Consider the following 21,063-nt stretch of genomic DNA (forward strand, 5'->3'; position numbering starts at 1 on the left):
ATCAAATGTGCGGGTTGTTAAGTGCATGAGGCATCTCAGGGTAGGAAAAGACAGTAGGGTGGCTAGTACTTCCGACTATCCAAGGCCACCCTCAACCCATTGAGATATCTCATGCTTCCCTCCACCACTCATCCTGCCTGACAGGGTCACTTGCCATACATAGATCTCCATGATTAAGGGAGCTGTCTCCTCTCCAGTCTCTTTGCCCCGGTTTCACCTTGAGCAAAGGCTTGCTGAGGCCTGAAAGGATGAAAGATTATGTCCCTATAGGGCCCAGTTTTCTTTCCAAGAAGCCCTTTGCTGACAAGAATGGAGCCTGAGAGGGGCATACATGTCCCTCTGGGCCTCCATTCTCAGCAGCGAAGGCTTTTTCCAAAGATGTCAAAAGGTTTTGCAAATGGAGGGAAGGCTTTGGAAGCCTTTTGCCGCAGATCTCGTTCGGGCCTCCATTTGCAGAGAACAGAGACCTAAAGTACCCTGAGATCATGCGAGACCAGTAGCGCACGATCTCGCGCTACTGATCTCATGTGATCTTGCATTACTTTAGGCCTCCATTCTCTGCAAATTACTTTAGGCCTCCATTCTCTGCGAATTACTTTAGGCCTCCATTCTCTGCGAATTACTTTAGGCCTCCATTCTCTGCAAATGCACCAAAGGCCTGAAGCACTAAAGCAGGCCAAGAAACCTAAGGCTTGTTAGATCTTCACAAGGTGAGTATTTACGGGCCCAGTACCTGAGGAGACCGCGCGGGCGGGGATAGGTGAGGTGAATGCTGCAGAGCCTCTGTGGTTGTTCGTAAAGGTGAATGACTGCCATGGTGCGGCAGCATTCATAACTTCGGAACTGCGTCCAAAGTTGGTGGGGGGTTGTGCCATAACTTCGAATAGTTGCTAAGTGAACTGTAGTAACTCGAGGATTACCTGTATTTCATCCCATCTGAATTTCACTTGCTTGCTTGTTTGTTTTGACTCCAGGAAACCCAGAAAGGCAGAAAGCAGAGAAGAATACCCCGGATGACAAGGTGCTTGCCCCTCACTCTTGCATGGGGGAGGGGAAGAGGGAAGGAATGTGCTTGCTGGTTTCCAGATTGAACACAATGACTGCATGCTTTCTTGTCTCCAAATCCTACAAGTGTGTGATGCTCTTGCAAGTCACTTTTCTTCACCTGCCCCCTCTGATTATTCAAATGGTTGCATGCTATTTTTTCCCCTGCATAGTCAACTCCGCGTTTTCTTTTTTTCCTGCACAAATCACATTAGTAGAAAGAACTGCATGGAGCGGGGAGGGAGAGGAAATGGTACATAGACAAGCCACTCAATTCATGTATATATATTCTCTCAAGGTCAAAAACTCAAGGTCAAAATTTGAGACTCCCAGTGTGCTTGCTTGCTTTATTGCATATGGCCTCAGATTCCACCAATCAGATTCTACTAACCATTCATATACACTTAAAGAAGTTGGCATACAGTACATTTTGAGCATATCAACAGAATAGATTTCAGAAAATCTACTCTCTATCACCTCCATATTTATGCATAAAATATAATGGAAGGCGATGGCTTTGTTACTACTTGTGCCAGATAACTGAGGATTAGAAAGCCTTGCCTAGGTCCACAGAAAGACCCATGGACTCTATTTGTAGAGATGTAAGGTTGGGTAGCTACAAGATTTTGAATAGCTCAGCCCTAAGTTCTTGCCTGGTATCCTGCTTTCCAGAGTTAGATTAAATCCACTTTGGAGATCCATGCATGGATACTCTTGGCCATATAAACATATTTATTTGTACACCTATGAATACTCTGTTTTGATTCCTTGCCCATCCTGACACTAATTTTATAGAGGATATCTATAGAAAGAGCTTGTGTTTTGCCAACATTCAAGATTTTTGACAAGATCATGAGTACCTGAGAGCAAAATATACTGGGTAACATCACCAATACTTTACCCAAATTAGGTAACTGGTATTACCTGGTTTGGTAATGAAACGTCTGCAAGAAAAACCCCACAAAGCTCAGAGAGCATCAAGGACCCCACAGCAACCCTGAGCTACAAATATTTCTTCTAATGTGGAATTTAGCTTGGCATGGTTATTACCTACATGTAAGTTTTCTGAGAAGCCCAAGTGACAAATAAGCCTGAAAATCCAAGAACCATCCCTAAAGGGGCCATAACTGCCACTTCCACAACATTGCCAAGAAAACTGGCAATGGATAAGTCACCAAGAGTCAAGTTTGATTTGAAGGGGACTTGACTTTTTTCTTTTGAACAGAGTAAGAAGCAGCAAACTGGGTTCCCACAGTCTCACTACTTTATTGCACTTTATCGCTTCAAAGCCTTGGAGAAGGACGACTTGGATTTTCAGTGAGTAACGAAGTTGTCTTGTTTTTAATTGATTAGAACTTCACCAACCTCAAACCTTGCTAAACCACTCTCTTTACAGAAACAAATCCTAACATAGAAGTGTCTGGGTTGACTTTCTGATATATTTTGTCAAAGTCATGTCAGTAGAAGCGGGTGCAGTCTCAATGCTCCAGAGACTGAGGAGTAACCTATGGAGTAATATATAGAATTTGTAATCTATGGGGCATGGATGCAGCATACGAAGATAGTCCCTCAACAAGTCATTGACAACAAGGGGTTTGGAACTCAAAGCTTCACTGAGCAGGTTTTACGTTAATGTGAAGAGTAATGTGAGAATGCTGAGAACTCAAATAAAACAACAAGACATAACTTGTCTTGAAGGAAGTTTGCTCATTCAAGAATATCATTGGATATTCTTGGAATAGCATTGGTGTGTCCCTTTTAATTCAGGGCATGCATCCCATGTAAGACTGTAGATCTTCACACGACAGCTTCTTTATATTGTTTTGTGGAGAAGGGCTGGGAGACAAGTGAAAAGGGTTTACCCTGAATGCAAATGTACGTCCCAGCAACAATAAATATAGAATCCAACCAATGGTTGCAAGATGGAGAGAGAATAATAGAGCGTTTGTCAGGCTGCTGGATGTTCTGGTTCTTTTGTATCTCATTACCTTGTTGAATTTGTGGTAGAACCATGAAGCATGGGAGGAAGTTGCCCTCTTGGTCAGATATTCAGAACTGGGAAAGCCATGTTGTTCAGCAGTTCTGACTCACAACAATATTTTCATCTTTGGGCCCTTGTTCTCTTTCAGCCCTGGGGACAAAGTTGCCATTGTTGACGACTCCAATGAAGAATGGTGGCGCGTAAGAAGATGGTTTTTCTTTCAGGACTAAGCCTGTTCATTTTGAAGAAAGCTCTTGATCTTTTAATATCTAAAAGTTTTTAAATATCAGCAAAATATTTGGGATTTCCTCTGTTTCAGCTTTTACTATGGCATCCCAGCTGGAGTCTTCCTTCAGTGTGACTTGGGGCACATTTGTGTGATTTAACTATACTTGGCAAAATAATGTTGCTCCCCTCCACCCAAGAAATCAGTTACTGGGTGAAAATGTGAAGTGGGCAACCATTTAACGGCCAGGGGCTGTATATAATTAAAATCAAATATTTTTAAAAATAGAGTCATGTCACAAATATGTCAAATCCAGGGCTTTCTATTGTAGTTTCTTCCTAAGTTTTGAGGAGGCAGGGAGTGAAAGTGGGGGGGGGGGAGTGTGTTTGGGAACTCTGCTACAAATCTTTGGGTGTGTTCTGCTTCAACATTGTACAAAACTGTACAGCTAGTTTTTGGCAGCTGTAGTCAGGGTAGGGTTAAAAATTAAATAATATCATTAAGACGCCCAAACAAAGGGGGCAGGCCCACAGAATATCCTATTTCCACCTGCTTTGTATTATATTATTATCCAAATCATATGCCCTTCTGCACATTTAAAAAATATTCAGTCCAGTCTCTGACCATCAATAAGCTGCCTACTCCACCACAAAATATATAAATCCATCCCCTGTCAATAAAATGTTATGAATGACAATGTTAAAAACGGTATATTTTCATGAAAGGATTAAAAGCCATGAGTAGCATTAATTTTGTATTTTTCCTTTTGAATATTTCCGTTTGTAAAATTCACTCATTTTTCTCTCACAATATTTTTAAAATGTCCCCCATTTAGAACATGCAAGTCACTTACTGTCCTGAAAATGGCTTAATGAGCATTTTGCAGGATTATTGATGTCAGTTTTGAGGAATGAGGATAATTAAAATATATCATGTTGGCAAGAGTTAATGTTCCAAAATATTAGTTACTTGTCTCTTCCTTCTTTTTTTAAGAGCAAAAGTGTATTTATGTGCTGAAGGAGAGAATCACTGCAAATTGCCAATTTTCCTCACTGCTTTTTTTTAAAGAAACCTCCCCCCTCGTGTTAATCCTCTTTTGTTTCATGGTGATAGAATTGGAAATTGGGTGGGGGGCAAGTTATTTCTTTATAAAGTAACTTCATGCATGCATTCCTCTTAGGGGAAGAAAATTGGGGAGATTGGAGAAAAAATTGGATACTTTCCACCAAACTTCATTATCCGAGTGCGTGCAGGAGAACGTGTGCATAAGGTCCTGAGGTCCTTTGTGGGCAACAAAGAAATTGGTCAGATTACATTAAAAAAGGATCAGGTATGTCTCTTTGAAGTATTTCATTCAGATATAAATAAATGCCCCCCCCGTCCCCGTTCTGAACAGCCAAAAACAATGATAACTTTTACAAATTTTTCCACCATGAGCTGAAAGGTCACATTCAACAGAAAACTGCCACATATTTTCCCACAAATTGGTCTTATATCCCATCCTTTCTGGCAGACTATTTAAAAGTTAAGTAAACAAATGCTAAAATAGCACAATTTCACTTTCTCCCCCCTACAAATTCTTTCTGAAATTGAGGAGTGGGGTTTTTGTTGAGTTTTCATCTGGTAATTATCACATAAGCCCGAGCTAGGAGGAGAACAGTTTAAGGCAGGGGTCTCCAACCTTGGGAACTTTAAGACTTGTGGACTTCAACTCCCAGAATTCCTCAGCCAGCAAAGGTTGGCAAGGTTGGAGACCCCCTGGTTTAAGGGACTCTGATCACACTTACTTTTACACTGAGTATCTGGGGAATCTGGGTGCACGATAGTTATAAAACCCAGCTTTTCTTCACGCGTTGTCTAAATAACATTCGGCCCTCAAGTGATTCTGAGTTTTTTTATAAGTTCAGGTCCAGTGCTACTTATTGGTAGCCCCATTCCTCCCTTCCTCCTTCCTTCCACGTAAATGCACAATAATTCCTTCCTCGTTCCTTCCTTCCATCAAAATGGTAATCTACTTGCGGATTTTGCCTCATCCAGCGTCTCTTATCCTCTTATAGATTGTGGTACAGAAAGGAGAGGAGCAGAATGGGTATGTCAAAGTCTACACTGGCCGCAAAGTGGGACTCTTCCCCACGGATTTCTTGCAGGAGATCTGAGGTCCAAGCCTGGCCTTCACAAGGATTTCATAACCGAGGCCAGAGAAGGCCGGAGTGTTTGAGTGTTCATGACCAGCGGCCAATGCCTCTCTGCAAGGAAGCTGAGTTTCTGCAGGTCTGTGGTCCAAGGGCTAAGACTTCCCAAGAAGGCCTGTATCATCCGTGAGCCAGGATTCAAGGCAATGAGGTTATCTGCCACTTGGAGAGGACTCCGTGCTTCTCTTCAACTCTCCACTTTGCTGCTGGCAGATTCCGGAATGGGTTCAGTCGTTGTCCCTTTATGATCCTGTCAGGAAGGTGCTGGGATGTGGCCAAAGCTGCTTGGTCTGCAAAGAAAGTAGTGATTGGACAAATTGATTGACAGAATTGACAAATGGCAAGAGATACTGCTGCCTTCCCCTGTAGGTGGCACTAACAATGTGCATGCATTTACCGTACTTCAAGATATGGCCGTCCCTTTGCTGGCAGAGGGGGGGCCTGGCTCCTAGTTTACTTGGATGGCTTAGATTCAATTATGTATTGCCAATATCTGTTACCCTTTTCTATCCCACACTTGCCTATCTGTGTTCATGCAAAGCAGCAAGTTTCTGGATTAATAGAGAATATTTGTAGCTCAGGGTTGACCTGAGGGGTCCTTGGTGCTCTTTGAGCTTGTTTTTTTTTAAAGACATTTCATTACCTAAACTAGGTAAGATCATCAGTTGTAGCACTGGTGATGTTACCTAGTTTGGGTAATGACATCTGCAAGAAAACAACCAAGCTGAGAGAGCTTCAAGGACCCCTCAGTTTCTGTATTGGCTGTCAATTGCTGGGAGGCTACGAAATTGTTCTGCTCCCTTAAATTGAACTGATATTTATATCACTTTTGTTATCCTCTTCCACTTGTTTTGGTGCCTTCAAGCTATTGTTGATGCCTGGCAACTGCCTGGTCTACTGCCTGTATTTTTCTTGGCAAAGTTTTTCAGAAGTAGCTTGCCCTTGCTTGCCTCCTAAGAGAGTCACTGGCCCCAAGTCACTCAGCAAGCTTTGTGCCTAAAGTGGGACTAGAACTCACAGCCTTCTAGTTTTTAGCCTGGTGCTTTAACCACTGCACCAGACTGGCTCTTGTCCGCTTCCACTACTTTCCTTCTATTATGAAATTACGGTTGGTAGCCAGATGTTTAGGTTGCATTTTGCATTGTTGTCCACCCATTGCATTCTTCCCAAGGACCTGGGATAGGCAGATGTAATTGTTGAATAATATTAAGGGTGTTGTTGCAACGTATGCTGTGCCTTTTGCAATGGATTGTGATTTGGTTAATGCTGATGTCATTCAAGTGGTGCTCCAGATGTTTTGGAATTACTCCAAGGGCCCTGTAATTATTGTTACTATCTTTGCTTTCTTTGGCCATAGTTGTTCTGCTTTTATTTACAGGCCTTTTTTATTTTGTGATTTTTTTTTTCTTCTCTTCTGCGGTCTCCAGGTACTGCAATATCCACTACCCAGACTTTTTGTCATTATTATTTTTGCACTGTTTCCTTCTATACCCTCCTCTGCCTCTAGTTATGACAGAGATCTGATGCGCTACATGTTTTAATTTTAAGCAGCATTTCTGCTGCCATGCCGTTGTTTGTTTATATGATACGAGCATGCAAAGTTCCTAAGAGCTCAGTAAAGTGGGGAAGCTACTTGGTTATCAGAGGGCCACTGACCGATCTGTATATCGCTCCCAGGATTTTGATGCAAAATAGAAAGAGGTCTAAACTCAAAATTCATCTGGAACAGACAAATCTTTAGTAAAGGGAGAGGCATGAAAATAATGTTTTATTGGGTTGTATTTTTAATGTTTGAAACTGCCTTCCTGAACACTCTGTCTCATAAGGGACTGGAGAAAAAGCTCTTTTTTACCTTTTTCTCAGATCACTGGAGGCAATTATTCAGGAGGCCCTATAAATCAGGTTAGGCAATGGGTTGCTTTCCAGGCATTTTGGATGGCAATTGAACTATCATAAAGACAACGTGGTCAATAGTCAAGGAATTATAGCTAGATGCCTATCAAGTGATGCAATTTTAGTGTCCAGATAGTGTGTATATTCAGTTAATGATTGCTACAGCTCTTTGCTTTTTCCCATCAGTTTACTCTGCCTGTTCACACCTTGCAGAGTAACTCATACATGTTATTGTGCAGAGTTCTCAAATGCTGGGAGTTCCTTGTACACTGATGCACTCAAACCTATTTTCACAAAAAGTCAAGCTCAATAAATTTGTGCTGACACGCTCCTTGGTTCATGTTTCCTAAATCTTGCTATCAACCGACTGTACATCATACTTGGTTTTTATATGCATTTGGGTGCCTGCATGTATAACAGCTTGCACTTTTCTTTCTCCTGTAAATGAGTAAGATGTTGCTAAGGTAGCAATGCTGCCAGTTTCTCATTCTAGTGTTCTCATCCCATCAGCCTTGTATCTGTAGTTTCCCTTGTGATTTCTATGCCTCTGTATTGCAGACTGCACAAACTACCAATTTAATATGTGTGATTTGTTTTTTATTTTCCTTTGTCTGTCTGTCTGTCTGTGTGCCGCTCTATCTCTATCTATCCTCTATCTATCTATCTATCTATCTATCTATCTATCTATCTATCTATCTATCTATCTATCTATCTATCTATCTATCTATCTATCTATCTATCTATCTATCTATCTTCTGTCTATCTATCTATCTATCATCTATCTATCTATCTATCTATCTATCTATCTATCTATCTATCTATCTATCTATCTATCTATCTATCTATCTATCTATCTATCTATCTATCTATCTATCATCTATCTATCTTCTGTTATCTGTCTGTCTATCTATCTATCTATCTATCTATCTATCTATCTATCTATCTATCATCATCTATCTACTGATTTTTCAGTCACACTACTTTTGTTTCATACTTTCCTTGTACTTCATGATTCATCCAAGTCTCCCAGGTGGAGTTAATGCAACCACAAAATACTATTTATTAATTTGCTTTCCTGCCCAAATGTTACTAGCTTTCGTTTCATCCTCGTTACTCTGTGTTGGACAGTTAGGTGTTACAGATTTGGGAGCTAGTCTACTCTACTCAACTACTACACGGCTTGTAATTTGATCCAGCCCTGATGTGTTTCCAAATAGAGAATTGTAAAAATGAGTAGTGATGTTTTGGGCCTGGATTTCTGGATTTGCTACTTCTGGGCCTAGGTGCTACAGTCCCAACAGCTATAATCCCATGTGAATGGAAATGTGAACTAATTGCATCTCCGTAGGAAAGCTTGAAACATCTTCATTAATAAGAAAAGATTGCTTAGGGAGAACAAAAAATAATGTCTAATGTGTCTCAGAAGAAAAAATATATGGAAGTGACCTAAATCAGGAGTCCTCATCCCCCCACCAACCCAGGGCTCACTATTGGGCCGTGGACTATTCAGAACCAGTCTGTGTGAGCAGTGGACTGGCGTGCATATACGGGCAGCTTAATTTGCATGAGCAGTGGGCCACTGCACGTCGTGTACATTCACGTGCAGCTCAGCTTGTGCAAATTGAGCTACACACACATATGCGTGTGCACACCAGCCCACTGCTTACAGAAATCAAGCCTACCGCTCGCCTGGCCTGGTTCCCCTCTCCCCCTGCCCGCTGGGCCACCAAGCCACAAAGATTGGGACTGCGGACCTAAATATATACCAAAAATATCACACTAGGGATTAATATAATTGATCATTTCATGTTAAAGTCTAAAGAATAAGGCAGGAGAGTTCTACAGTTGTCATTAGTATTAATACATTTCAGGTAATTTAGGTACTATCCGAGGCTAATGAGCAATCTATTTTCTTTTCCTTCCATACTACTTCACAATTCCATTTTGAGTTGGCAAGGCAAGACAGAACATCTACCACAGTGAAGTATGACTAGGTGCCCGGTCTGTTAACAACAGTGTTTTTCATTATCTCCTGCTGCATTGGAAATCTGTGTATATTTTTTTTATTTGGGGGCGGCTGGTTGTGCATCTGTTATATTTCTGCTTCATTCAAGGATTTCAGGACTCAGCTATACATGGAAAGTTAAGAAAGAAAAAGCATATAGGAATAATTTTCACTTCTTAGGATATACGTACACAAAGTATTTGCACAAATGAGATGGTCTTGAGCAAAAAAATATTTTTGACTGTATATCTCCAGCTGTCTGTCTAGAGCCATTTAGAATTGCATCAGAGGGGAATCAGGAAACTGACAGCTAAGATGGAATTAAGTTGACAAAGACAATACACATTGAGTATATTTCTGTCTACAACTCTATAATGAATGCAAATACCTATACCATATTGTTTCTTATCTCTTTGGATTTGAAGGATTGCAACCCAGTGATAGAGGAGGGAAAGATGAAGAAAAACCAGTGGTTTAGGATATGAATGGATCTGAAACATCTGCTCAAAGACTTATGCCTCCTGTAAGACTTTCCAAGGAAAGACTCCCTCCCTCTCTCTCTCTCTCTCTGTTGAGTCTGCACTGTATAAGCAGAGACATTTGGTGTCTGCTGTACAATGCAACCTCCTGAGACGTCTGACAATTGTTTATTAATATCCCAAAGAGAAACGAGGCTGAACAAGAATGTCATATGATGAATCGGTACTGCGCTTAATTCCTAAAATAAAATATGCAAAAGCAGTAAACAAGTTTTTCAGTTCACATAATAAATTCTTCTAGAAAATATTCACTTTGATAAAAGAGTTTGACTACTTGGGGATAAAAATATGCATAGCCCTGGATGTACAGTCTTGATATTTGTGATATATGAGGCTTGGCAGAACAGAGGGTTTTAAGAAGTTTATGTATTAGGATTTGGTGGGCTGGATTTGAGCATGCTGTAATCCTGCCTGATAAGGTGTCCAAACCTTAGACCAATCGTCACCACCCTTCTTCTGCCTGGATGTGTTTGGACTACAACTTCCAGAATCCTCAACTAATTGCTAGATGGGAATTTTGGACACTATAGCCTCCAAAGGTTTTCCCTGGGCTTGGTATCCATCATATATATTGACTACAGTTCCCAGAAGACTTAGCTTCTATGGTAGCCATAGCGAATTCTGGGAGTTGAAGGCTACGTTCTTGGCAGAAGGCCAGTTTAGGCTCTCTCCCTCTTTTCTTGGCTGCATTTATTTTGGGCATGCCACCTGCTTCTTATTGCCTAGTAGAAACAGTCCAGCCAGAAGCTGTAACCCTGATGGGAATGTGTAACTGAAGATCTTGATTGGACACTGGAGCCTTACCCAGGGGCTGCCGTATAAAGGAGCAAAAGAGACAGGTGCAATCATGTGGCATGTCTGTTTTTCCACATAGAATAAATAACTGCACAATTCATGGGCCAAGAGTTTAAAGGGCAAGCAATAAGCAATCCTTCCAAGCCCCTTCCCTCCCAATTTAATCCTAAATCTACAGCTGCCTGGCTGCCTATGGTGACTTTAGTTAAGCCAGGAAAAGAAGAGAACAGGGGCCAGCGGAGAAGTCTTAAAAATAGGTTATGTCATACAAACATATACCTCAAGGGGGCACTCATACCCTGCAGGACTTTTCCATTAAGATTTTTATTTATTTATTTTATTTGGTTTGTCAATTGCTTATAAGATAACAGGTATAAGTAAGCATAGTTATGAATACATGGATACATAATAAGAAAAATAAAAGAAACAATAGGACAGGGACGGTAGGCACGTTGGTGCGCTTATGCATGTCCCCTACAGACCTCTTAGGAAAGGGGTGAGGTCAATAGTAGAAAGTCTAATGTTAAAGTTTTTGGGGTTTGGGGAAGAAACCAGAGTCAGGTAGAGTATTCCAGACATTGACCACTCTGTTGCTGAAGTCGTATTTCCTGCAATCAAGTTTGGTGCGGTTTAACCTTGAATTTGTATCTATTGTTTGCTCTTGTATTGTTATGGTTGAAGCTGAAGTATTCATTGACAGGTAGGACATTGCAATGTATGATTTTATATACTATACTTAGATCGGACCGAAGGAAGCCTGCTTCTCAAATCTCCCCTGCTAAGCAATCCTTTCTCTAATGTTAAACCTAGTGAACTGTCAGGTCTACCCTATCTTATTCAGAGCCAAACATCTGGCCAAGCACGCAGAGGTCCTTTGGTATGTGTCCCTTTATTATCATTGTGAAAATCTTTAAGGTTAAAAATAAGAGGAAGGAAAAGGGTTGCATGAAAACAGGAAGAAATAACAGGGTCCCTGGAATTGCTCTCAAACTAGGGACAACACAAGGTTCAGAGCCTTTCAGGTCTTTCTGTTTGTTATTCGTATTAAGAAAAGAAAAAAAACGAGGATCAAAAGGGCTTATTACTTCAGCAAAAGAATGTGTTTCATAACTCTTCCCAAACCCAGGGTGAAGCTAGAGTTGAGCTTGGGAGCAAAACTTCTCAGGACCCTACTTTTAAAACAAAGCAAAACAAAACAAAACACCACCCAAAGGCTATGGAATAGAAATTCTCTTCTCAAATGCTATTTCATCACAATTTTCTGGCAGCAGCCTTTGAAAAATAAATCTTTCTGGGGAAAAAAGTTATATTTTCAACCAGGTTTTGCAGCCTGACCTTCCTGTCATTGTCACTGCTTAATCCTTTCACACTTCTGATGAGAGGAAGGCTGAGGGAAGCAGCCCCAACTGGGGTGCTCTTTAGAGAGAGCCTGAGCATGAATTAAGGGTAGAAAATAAAGATTTGACACCATTAACCTAGGTTTGTAGGACTATGGCTTGTCACACCAGATAAAACTTATTAGACATCTACTGTGGTTTTCCAGATGCCTGAAATCAGGGGTGGGATTCTACCAGTTCGCACCTATTCGCTAGAACTGGTTGTTAACATCCTAAGCAGTTCAGAGAACCTGTTGTTAGAAGAAATTACTGGCCTAATCCTGTAAGGAAGGCAGAAAGGAAACATTCTGGTGTTGCTTACAGACACTGCCTCTCCGTTAACCCTTATTACATTCTTGGCAGGAATAGACTTTTGGTCTCAGGAACGTCTCTGGAGTTATTTTTCCCTCCTTTACTGGTACTGTGCTTGTATGGAGTGACCATTCAAAGTTATAATGGCACTGAAAAAAGTGACTTATGACCATTTTGCACACTTACGACTGTTGCAGCATCCCCACAGTCATGAGAGGCCAGGCGAGGAGATGCGTGCCTTGATGTGAGTGATATTGAGTTGACCACACCCAGCCAATAACATGACAACCAAGCCACGCCCACCACCTAAGCCATGCCCACAGAACCGGTTGTTAAAAATTTGAATCCCACCCCTGCCTGAAATCCCCTTGTAATCGGAGGCAGTTGCAGGCAGTGAGAATCAGGAAGTTTTCTATGCCCTAATGAGGCACCTTACTGGGTAAGTGAATTGATTAGATTGAATCAACCCCAATTTGTCCAGGTCTGGAGGTGTGTTAGCAAACAGGTCTGGAGGCGAGTGTAGTTACAAAGTAAAACAGAACAAATACCATCTCTGAACAGGCAGTTGTGCATTTCAGATAGTGACTGAATTTCACCAAGTTTCCAGGACAGAAGTGTCTAGCTCACCTTTCACCTCTGTGAAAGGGGAGAGGAAATCTAATCCTATGTTTTAAGAAGATCCTATGTTTTAATATCATAATGGTACTCTATATTTTACCCCTCTCTACCCTCTGTGTAATATCCCAGGCTCTTTGTATATCTCATATTTTATAAACATATGCACACATTGTCCCTCAATATGGAGGGACAAAAAGAAATAATATGACAATGAAATTAAAGGACAATTATAGAAATTAAAATTATAAGGGAAAAAATAATCTGTCCTTCCTTCCAACACTGTCCATTATATTTCGCCATATCTTTCTGTGTTGGCAATCTATTCTTGCTTTCATAACTTGCTCCATTTATTGCCTTTCATAGTTTAGGCTTGTCCTCTGTTTTTCAGAATGTCATCAGCTGCAACTTTCCCTTTTTTGATCTAGTCAAGAATATATTTGATTTGCAGTTCAATCCTCATTCATTTTCCCTACATGAATGAATGACCAAACCATCTCTAGACTTCATTCATTCATAGCGGTAATTCCCTTTCACATCCAGTCAACCTTTACTCATCATCCATTCATTCCTTACTCTATTTGATTTACCACATGCACTTATAAGTACCACTATTTTTAATTTCCATTTTATTTCTCCTAACCTACTGAACTCTTCCTTTCATATAACATAATAGGCAAAGCACATTTATTTTTGCTTCTTTTAATTCTCACAACAATCCTCACAACAGACATTCCTTCCATATTTACACACTTTAAAACTTCTCTATCCATTTCCCCTTCTTTGGTAAACATTCTTTAGTTCTATTTTTCTTTCTGTTTTCTCTATCAAACATAACTACCTTGATGCAATATTTTCTTTGCATCCTATAAGCAACCTGACAGTTACTGCAATTCATTTGGATTCTCAGTCAAAGCCCCAGCATCCTCTACATAGAAAAATATATGTATACCCACTACCTAAATCAACACATCTCTAACAACAGAAGCACTCCTTATATACTGTAGTTAACCATAAATATATTAAATACTCAAGAGATACCACAAATCGTTGTGTTACCTTCTGTTCAGCGTTGAACCTATCTAAACCTTCATTCTCACAAATGCTTTTTTCCTTTATATATTGCTCCTAGGATATTGAGCAAGAGCCTTCAGCTCCATTTTCTAAAATTAGTGTTTACAAATAGCAATAGCCAATTCTGCAACATTAGCTATGACAGAACATCTGAGTATCTTACAAAGGATTCTGCTTCACAGCTCCTTCAAGGAAGAAGGCCTGCCCTGATATCCTGGATAGAGAAATGTGCAGGATTTTATATCTAATGAAGTGTTAATACTACTTTATAATGCCTTGATAAGGCCACACTTGGAATACTGCATCCAGTTTTGGTTGCTACGATGTAAAAAAGATGTTGAGACTGTAGAAAGAGTGCAGAGAAAAGCAACAAAGATGATTAGGGGACTGGAGGCTAAAACATATAAAGAACAGTTTCTGGAATTGGGTATGTCTATTATGATGAAAAGAAGGACTAGGGGTGACATGATAGAGGTATTCCAATATCTCAAGGGCTGCCACAAAGAAGAGGGGGTCAATCCATTTTCCAAAGCACCTGAAGGCAGGACAAGAAGCAAAGGGTGGAAAATAATCAAAGAGAGAAGCAACTTAGTACTAAGGAGAAATTTCCTGACAGTTAGAATCAGTGGAACAACTTGCCTCTAAAAGTTGTGAATGCTCCAACACTGGAAGTTTTTAAGAAGAGATTGGATAACCATTTGTCTGAAGTGGTGTAGGGCTTCCTGCTTAAGCAGGGGGTTGGACTAGAAGACCTCCAGGCAGGGGTGGGATTCTACCAGTTCGCACCTATTTGCCAGAACTGGTTGTTAACATTCTAAGCAGTTCAGAGAACCGGTTGTTAGAAGAAATTACTGGCCTAATCCCGTAAGGAAGGTGTGGTAATATAATCTATTGATCATTTTATCATTTTCTGTAAGGCCTTTGAATAACTAGCAATAAGTCTAGGGATATAGGCATTCTTGGTGGGGGTAGGAGTACCTTTGCTCATGAGTGTCTCATCCTGTTTGATTCTGCAAGTTTAGAAGGAACAGGAAAATAGGTAAAAGTTCAAGGTACACAGTTGTGCTTTCTCATGGGACTTTCCAAACTTTCCCATGAGACTTTCCGTGGCTGTATGATCTCATCCTAGCAAGGTAACATCTGGGACTTTCCAAGATTGTATGTTCTCATGCTGGTGAAGTAATCTCCTGTAGAGGTCATTGTTTCTGAATATGCATACTGTATTTTTGCTTGTGTTTTTTCTCAATAAATACTGCTACCTGAGTTCACTCAGGGCTGGCATTTTCTCAGACATTTCCCTGTGTCTCATTTCGAATGTCAGTCCACCATAGAAGGTAGGAAGGAAACATTCTGGTGTTGCTTACAGAAACTGCCTCTCCGTTAACCCTTATTACATTCTTGACAGGACTAGACTTCCTGTCTCAGGAACGTTTCTGGAGTTTTTTTTCCCCTTCCTTTGCTGGTACTTTTCTTGTGTGGAGTGACCATTCAAAGTTACAGTGGCACTTAAAAAAGTGACTTATGACCGTTTTTCACACTTACGACTGTTGCAGCATCCCCACAGTCATGAGAGTCCAGGCAAGGAGATGCGTGCCTCGATGTGAGTGATGTTGAGTTGGCCACACCCAGACAATAACATGACCACCAAGCCATGTCCACCACCTAAGCTACGCCCACAGAACCAATTGTTAAAAATTTTGAATCCCACCCCTGCCTCCAAGGTCCTTTTCAATTCTGTTATTCTTTTTTTCTATTTTCAGTTGAAAAAGGTATTTTAGAGGTCATAGGGACACGCACATAGCATCTGTCTGGAACATTGCACCTGTTCTTAAAGCAGGCTATTATTTTTCTGGGATCATGAACTAACTGTAAAGGACTCTAGCAAAAGACATAGCTGCTTTAAAAAGTTGCTGTGTTTGTGCTCTGAAGTCCCTTTTCAGAATCAAATCTGAAGCACTTACAGACTTATTAGATAACTGTTACCACTCCAGATAGAGCAGTAAAACTAAAGGGGCCAGGATGTAACTTTGTTTAAAAACCAGCTTCTCATGTTCCCTTGAGCACATGCTAAAAATACAGAACTTTTTAATGTTAAATTTCTTATTAGTTATTATTGGGTTGGGAGTGGATAATATGACCAATGCTTGACATCATCCTTGTCAAAAATATAGCACACCATGGTTTGGTTTTATAATATCTCAGCTTCCTGGCATGGTGGAAAATTCCAGGGGCATCCAAAGTTCTTTGGGTTGACTTTCATTGCAGTCATTGGAATTTATGATAACCAAATTGGACACAAATGAAAAGAAGCAGTGTACTTCCCTTCCTCTAGTCAGACAACAGATCTATGACTTGCACAGATTTCCAGAAAGAACTATTCAGTCTTCATCTAATGCTCTCTCTCACACTGGGGGTCTTATCTCCTAAGCTCCAATAGCTTTTTCTGTTAAAAGACCTGAAGAGAAAAACTCCCATTCTTTCCCAGTCATTAGGGCCCATTGAGGAGACGTCTATTGTACCAGCTGTTAAAAAACTAGAGTAAAACATTTGTTCTGAGGAACAGTTAGGGGATTACTTCTGTATTTGGAAAGCAAAGCCTGAAGAAAACAAAGTTAAAAGCATAGCACATAAACTGAGAGTGGCTTCAAAAGTTTCCTGACGAACGGCTTATAACAGGAACCAAAAAGCACTTTCCAACTTTTGATGGGACCATTAATAGCCACTCCTTCATACCAGTCCTCTAGTCTGCCTTTTAATTATGATTATGATTATGATGATTATGATGATTTTTTATTTTTTTAGTTTTTTATTCAGTTATTAACAAGGAAAGAAAGCCAGCAGCCATGTAAGGCCTGTGTTTCAAAATATTTTCCAGTTTCTAAAACCTGTCTTCATCAACTTGTTATCTTCCTCTGGATGTGACCATATCTACCACAATGCTACATCCTGAGATACCTTTGATGCAAGATTTCCTTTAAGTACAGCCAGGGTGTGATACAACTGGTGTAACAACTAGTTCATTGAGCATACACGCCAAACACGCACTTAGTGCGCGTGTAGAGAGTTTCCTACTAACCTTCTCCTGCAATCCTGCAATCTCCTTGTGTGTTAAACAGCTGATGCATGGCAGCTGAGCTTGAAAACCAGGAAATAAAGGTCAGAATAGAGTCAGGACAGGCGGGCCCAATAGCTGATCGTTAGAGCAAATGGTTCACTCACAGGTGATCCTCAGAGCTACTGGTTTGGCCAAACCAGGTCAAACCAGTAGAATCCCACCTACAGCCCTGAAGCTCACCTGGCACATCTAGTGTGAATGGAGCTTTAAATGTTAGGCCTGGTCTTTGGGGAGCATTAGGAATATTCAAGGAATTTAGATATTTTTTAGTCTCACAATACTTTAAGGCATCCATTTCATCTTTATATTCTTTAAGATATTTTAAGAATAAAGGGGAAAACTGATGCCTTAAACTTGTGCTTATATAAGGTTCAGACATAATCTGAATTCATATAACAGAGAGCCAGAAGAAAGTATTCTAACTCCTTTTTGGGATCAGAATAGAGATAAGATATTCCACTTTTTAGCCATTAGATGGCAAGCGAGGCCCTCCCAGTATTTTTCTAAGTCAGACTCCAGACATGACAACATAGGTCACTTCCTTGTGGGGCTCAGGTCCAATCTATAGGAACAGGGAAGGAAGGGGCATGCTTAATTCTTGACTCCAAATGGAGTTATTTAATTGCAATGTCTTTGCTTAAAATCGCCAAAATTATGAGATGAGGATTAATTGAGAAGGAGGAAGAGGACGCAGCCCCAGCTTTTCTAATTCCTTGTCCTTGGTCAGGTCCCAGTTTCTTTCGCTTGCTGTGAGGCACAACTAGAATTTATTCTTGCAATAGAGAGGTGAGGAAACCCTTTTAAAAGTTTGACCCTATTTCATCCTGGCCTAGGATAAGCACTGTGGCATGGGAAACCCACTTGATTTTTGTTTTTTTATCATAGTCACACAGGAATATTTCCCTAAATGATGTGAAACCGAAGACATTTGTATCACATTGAGAGTAGCCTGGTGACACTGCAAAAATGCTCTTGGTCACTAATGTGGAATGCCCTAAGCCAGATGAGAGTTCAGTTGAGATCCAAGCATCCCTAGTCTTGGTTGAGGTAAAAAAAAAAAAATCACTATGAGATAATAATCTCTTTCCTCTGAGGGAATTAATTGACCCAACTCAGTCCTCAAACCGAGAATAGCCGCTCTAGGATTGCCTGTCCTTATCTTCCCTGTAGCTGGAGAGAGGGAATATAAAAGGGTTGGGAGAGTTTTGTCTCTTGCCAAGTCTATCCACAATGGTACCAATCCTGCCACTACTTATCCACCCACTCAGGAAAAATAGGCAGGAAATTGGTCACTAAAGAAGCTTCCCAGCTTCTTTTGCACCAGTTGAGAAACAAGCAAACATTATATGTTAATGTTCAAGCTGCAATGATTTGGATAACCACTAGGTGGCAGCCAAAAAAAGAGCAACATTCTTTGCTGCCATCTCATGTTCAATTGGAATTTTGCAGCTCGTGCTGTCCACAGAGGTGAACAGACACATTCTGTTTGGAGAAGAGGTTACTTGTGGGACACTTGTGTTGTGGGAATGCAGCCTTTGATGGCACTTCTGACTACGTGGAGGGGGATTGAGCACCTTGAGAAATGGACTTTGCAGGTAAGGAGCCTCAAATTCAGCACTGATTTTACCTCTGATTCCACTGCTGTCAGCACTTACCATCAGAAAATTCCTGATAATATCTAATCTCAGAATCTTTCCCTGAAGTTGCAACCTTGTTGTTGTTACATAAAGAAACTTGTCAAGCAACTGTCTGAGAAGAATAAATTGCTATTTCCCTAAGATGAGGAGTGGTGGGTGTTCAGGAAGTGTTCTGGTAACCAAAGTAGGCCATCCCTGACCTTCATAGATTTAACAATGGGAGTCCTCCTCACATCCCAATCAAAACTGGAAAGTTGAGAATGAAACCTGCAAAAGCTGTCCTCATGTGATGGGGTGGAGTTTCCTACCCCTTAGGACAGAGATGAGGTAGACTTGAGCTTCTGGAAAGCAGTAGTTTTCTCTAGGCCACCCTTTTCCAATGAGTACCTTCCAAACATATTTACATGTGACCCAAAGCCTCCAGTCCCCATGAAGGTCTCCCTCGCTGGCAGGGGAATAATTTTCATTCAATATGTCTAGCGGACATCTTGTGAGGAAATGTTGCTGTGGGCATTTAGGCATCCTCTTTACCCCCATCGCTAATCAAAAGTGGTGGCTTTGTTGTCCTTCTGTCATATGCTGTTCTTGGGTTCAAATTAACAGAGATGGACAGAGTATGGCCTCACAAGTGTGCCTTCTCTGCCCAGGCACCTGCCTTATGGAACAGCCTCATCCTCTCCCTGGAGATATGGAAGGCCCCAACCTGGTTGATCTTCAGGACAGCAGGGGAAAAAAAACTAGTTCTTCCCCATAGGCAGCTTACATGCCATGGTAGGTAGATGGGTGTGAGGTTTTGCTTTTTTAAAATCAGGGCCTCAACATAGTTTATTGTTTTAAATGGTGTTGTTTTCTGTTTTTATTTGTTTGCTACCCAGAATAGTAATGGATGGCACTGTGTCAATTTGTTTCATAGATGCAGATTTATTTACATATATATTAAAAAATGGCGCGGTGGCCTAGAGGTGGAGCTGTAGCTTCAATATCAGGAGGCTGTGAGTTCGATCCTAGGTAGAGGCAGATATTTCGGTTCTCATCTGCAAAAAAGAAGCAATAATTTTAGGGTCAATTCCAGTGGTGGGATTCAATTTTTTTTTTTAACTACCAGTTCTGTGGGCGTGGCTTGGTGGGCATGGCAGGGGAAGGTTACTGCAAAATCCCCATTCCCTCCCCACTAGAGGTGGTATTCAGCAGGTTCTGACCAGTTCTGGAGAACCGGTAGCAGAAATTTTGAGTAGTTTGGAGAACCGGCAAACACCACCTTTGACTGGAGATTTTACAGTATCCTTCCCCTGCCACGCCCACCAAGCCATGCCCACAGAACCGGTAGTAAAAAAAATTGAATTCCACCACTGCTCCCCACCCCACTAAACTGCTTTCCAGCTCCGTTCTCCTGTGCAGGGCAACAAAAGAAGACCCAGCAGATCAGCTGGGACTCAGGAGGCAGAGAAATACCAGTCAGAGGTGGTATTTGCCGGTTCTCTGAACTATTTAAAATTTCCACTACTGGTTCTCCAGAACTGGCCAGAACCTGCTGAATACCACCTCTGGTATTCAATTCTCAGTGCTCCCCACCCCCAAAGTAGATACATACAAGACTTCAGTGGCCCAAGTGGGCACATTTACCTCTTCCTTCTTGACAGGGGAAGCAGAGAGCATAAAAAGTGCCCATTGCCACTTCTGAATCCTCTTCCTTTTGCTTTGCCTGAGTGGTCCGGCCCTCCTTGTTGCTTGCTTGTCAGCTTGAACAGAGCATAATATATTTTCTCACCTCTACCCAATGTGGTTTGGTGTACCCTCTATCCCAGCGCTTCTCTCTCCTTCTCTCTTTCTCTCCATGCTCAGCCAGTCTGTCACATCTTTAATCTTTCTGCAATCAGGAGCCTAATTAAATTAGCCAGCTTTGTTATACCTTCTTGTAATCTTATTGCCGGCAAATTGCAGCCTTCACAGAATTCCCCAGCAAATCCCCAGGGGCCTGTTTGTTGCAGCCCACTACTGATTGCATTGTGGAGACAGACAGCCGACCAGCCTGGTGGAGTAGCAGCATGCCAGTCGTGCAGGGAGGTGAGAAGGCCCGCATTTTCTGCAGCCGCTGATGTAAACTGAGAGAGGTGGATGAGTTTTCCGTATTCTTTTACGCAAGGATTAGGCATGTATATCAGGAAAACGCCTATCCCTGCCAGGACAGTCAAGGAAGACGGAAGAATGGCAGGGATATATGGAGTATGCACAGCTGGCTGATGGCATCATAACAAGAAA

At 41.2% G+C, this 21,063-nt stretch overlaps 1 protein-coding gene across 4 annotated transcripts in view; it reads left to right on the plus strand.

Annotated features, from left to right (window-relative positions):
* STAC3 (SH3 and cysteine rich domain 3) overlaps positions 1–7,665 on the plus strand; it is a 31,340-nt gene extending 23,675 nt beyond the window's left edge. For all 4 annotated transcript variants that reach the window (XM_026673904.2, XM_026673906.2, XM_087956499.1 and 1 more), the window contains exons 8-12: positions 975–1,021; positions 2,270–2,361; positions 3,174–3,225; positions 4,432–4,581; positions 5,309–7,665. In XM_026673904.2, coding sequence (XP_026529689.1) covers positions 975–1,021; positions 2,270–2,361; positions 3,174–3,225; positions 4,432–4,581; positions 5,309–5,407 — 440 coding nt within the window. In that variant the 3' untranslated portion in view covers positions 5,408–7,665. The remainder of the gene's footprint in view (positions 1–974; positions 1,022–2,269; positions 2,362–3,173; positions 3,226–4,431; positions 4,582–5,308) is intronic.
* Positions 7,666–21,063: the final 13,398 nt, after the last annotated feature.

Source organism: Notechis scutatus, chromosome 2 (assembly GCF_049901735.1).
Source record: "Notechis scutatus isolate UNSWTSFEM ecotype Mainland chromosome 2, rNotScu1.2, whole genome shotgun sequence".
Taxonomy (NCBI): Eukaryota; Metazoa; Chordata; class Lepidosauria; order Squamata; family Elapidae; genus Notechis; species Notechis scutatus.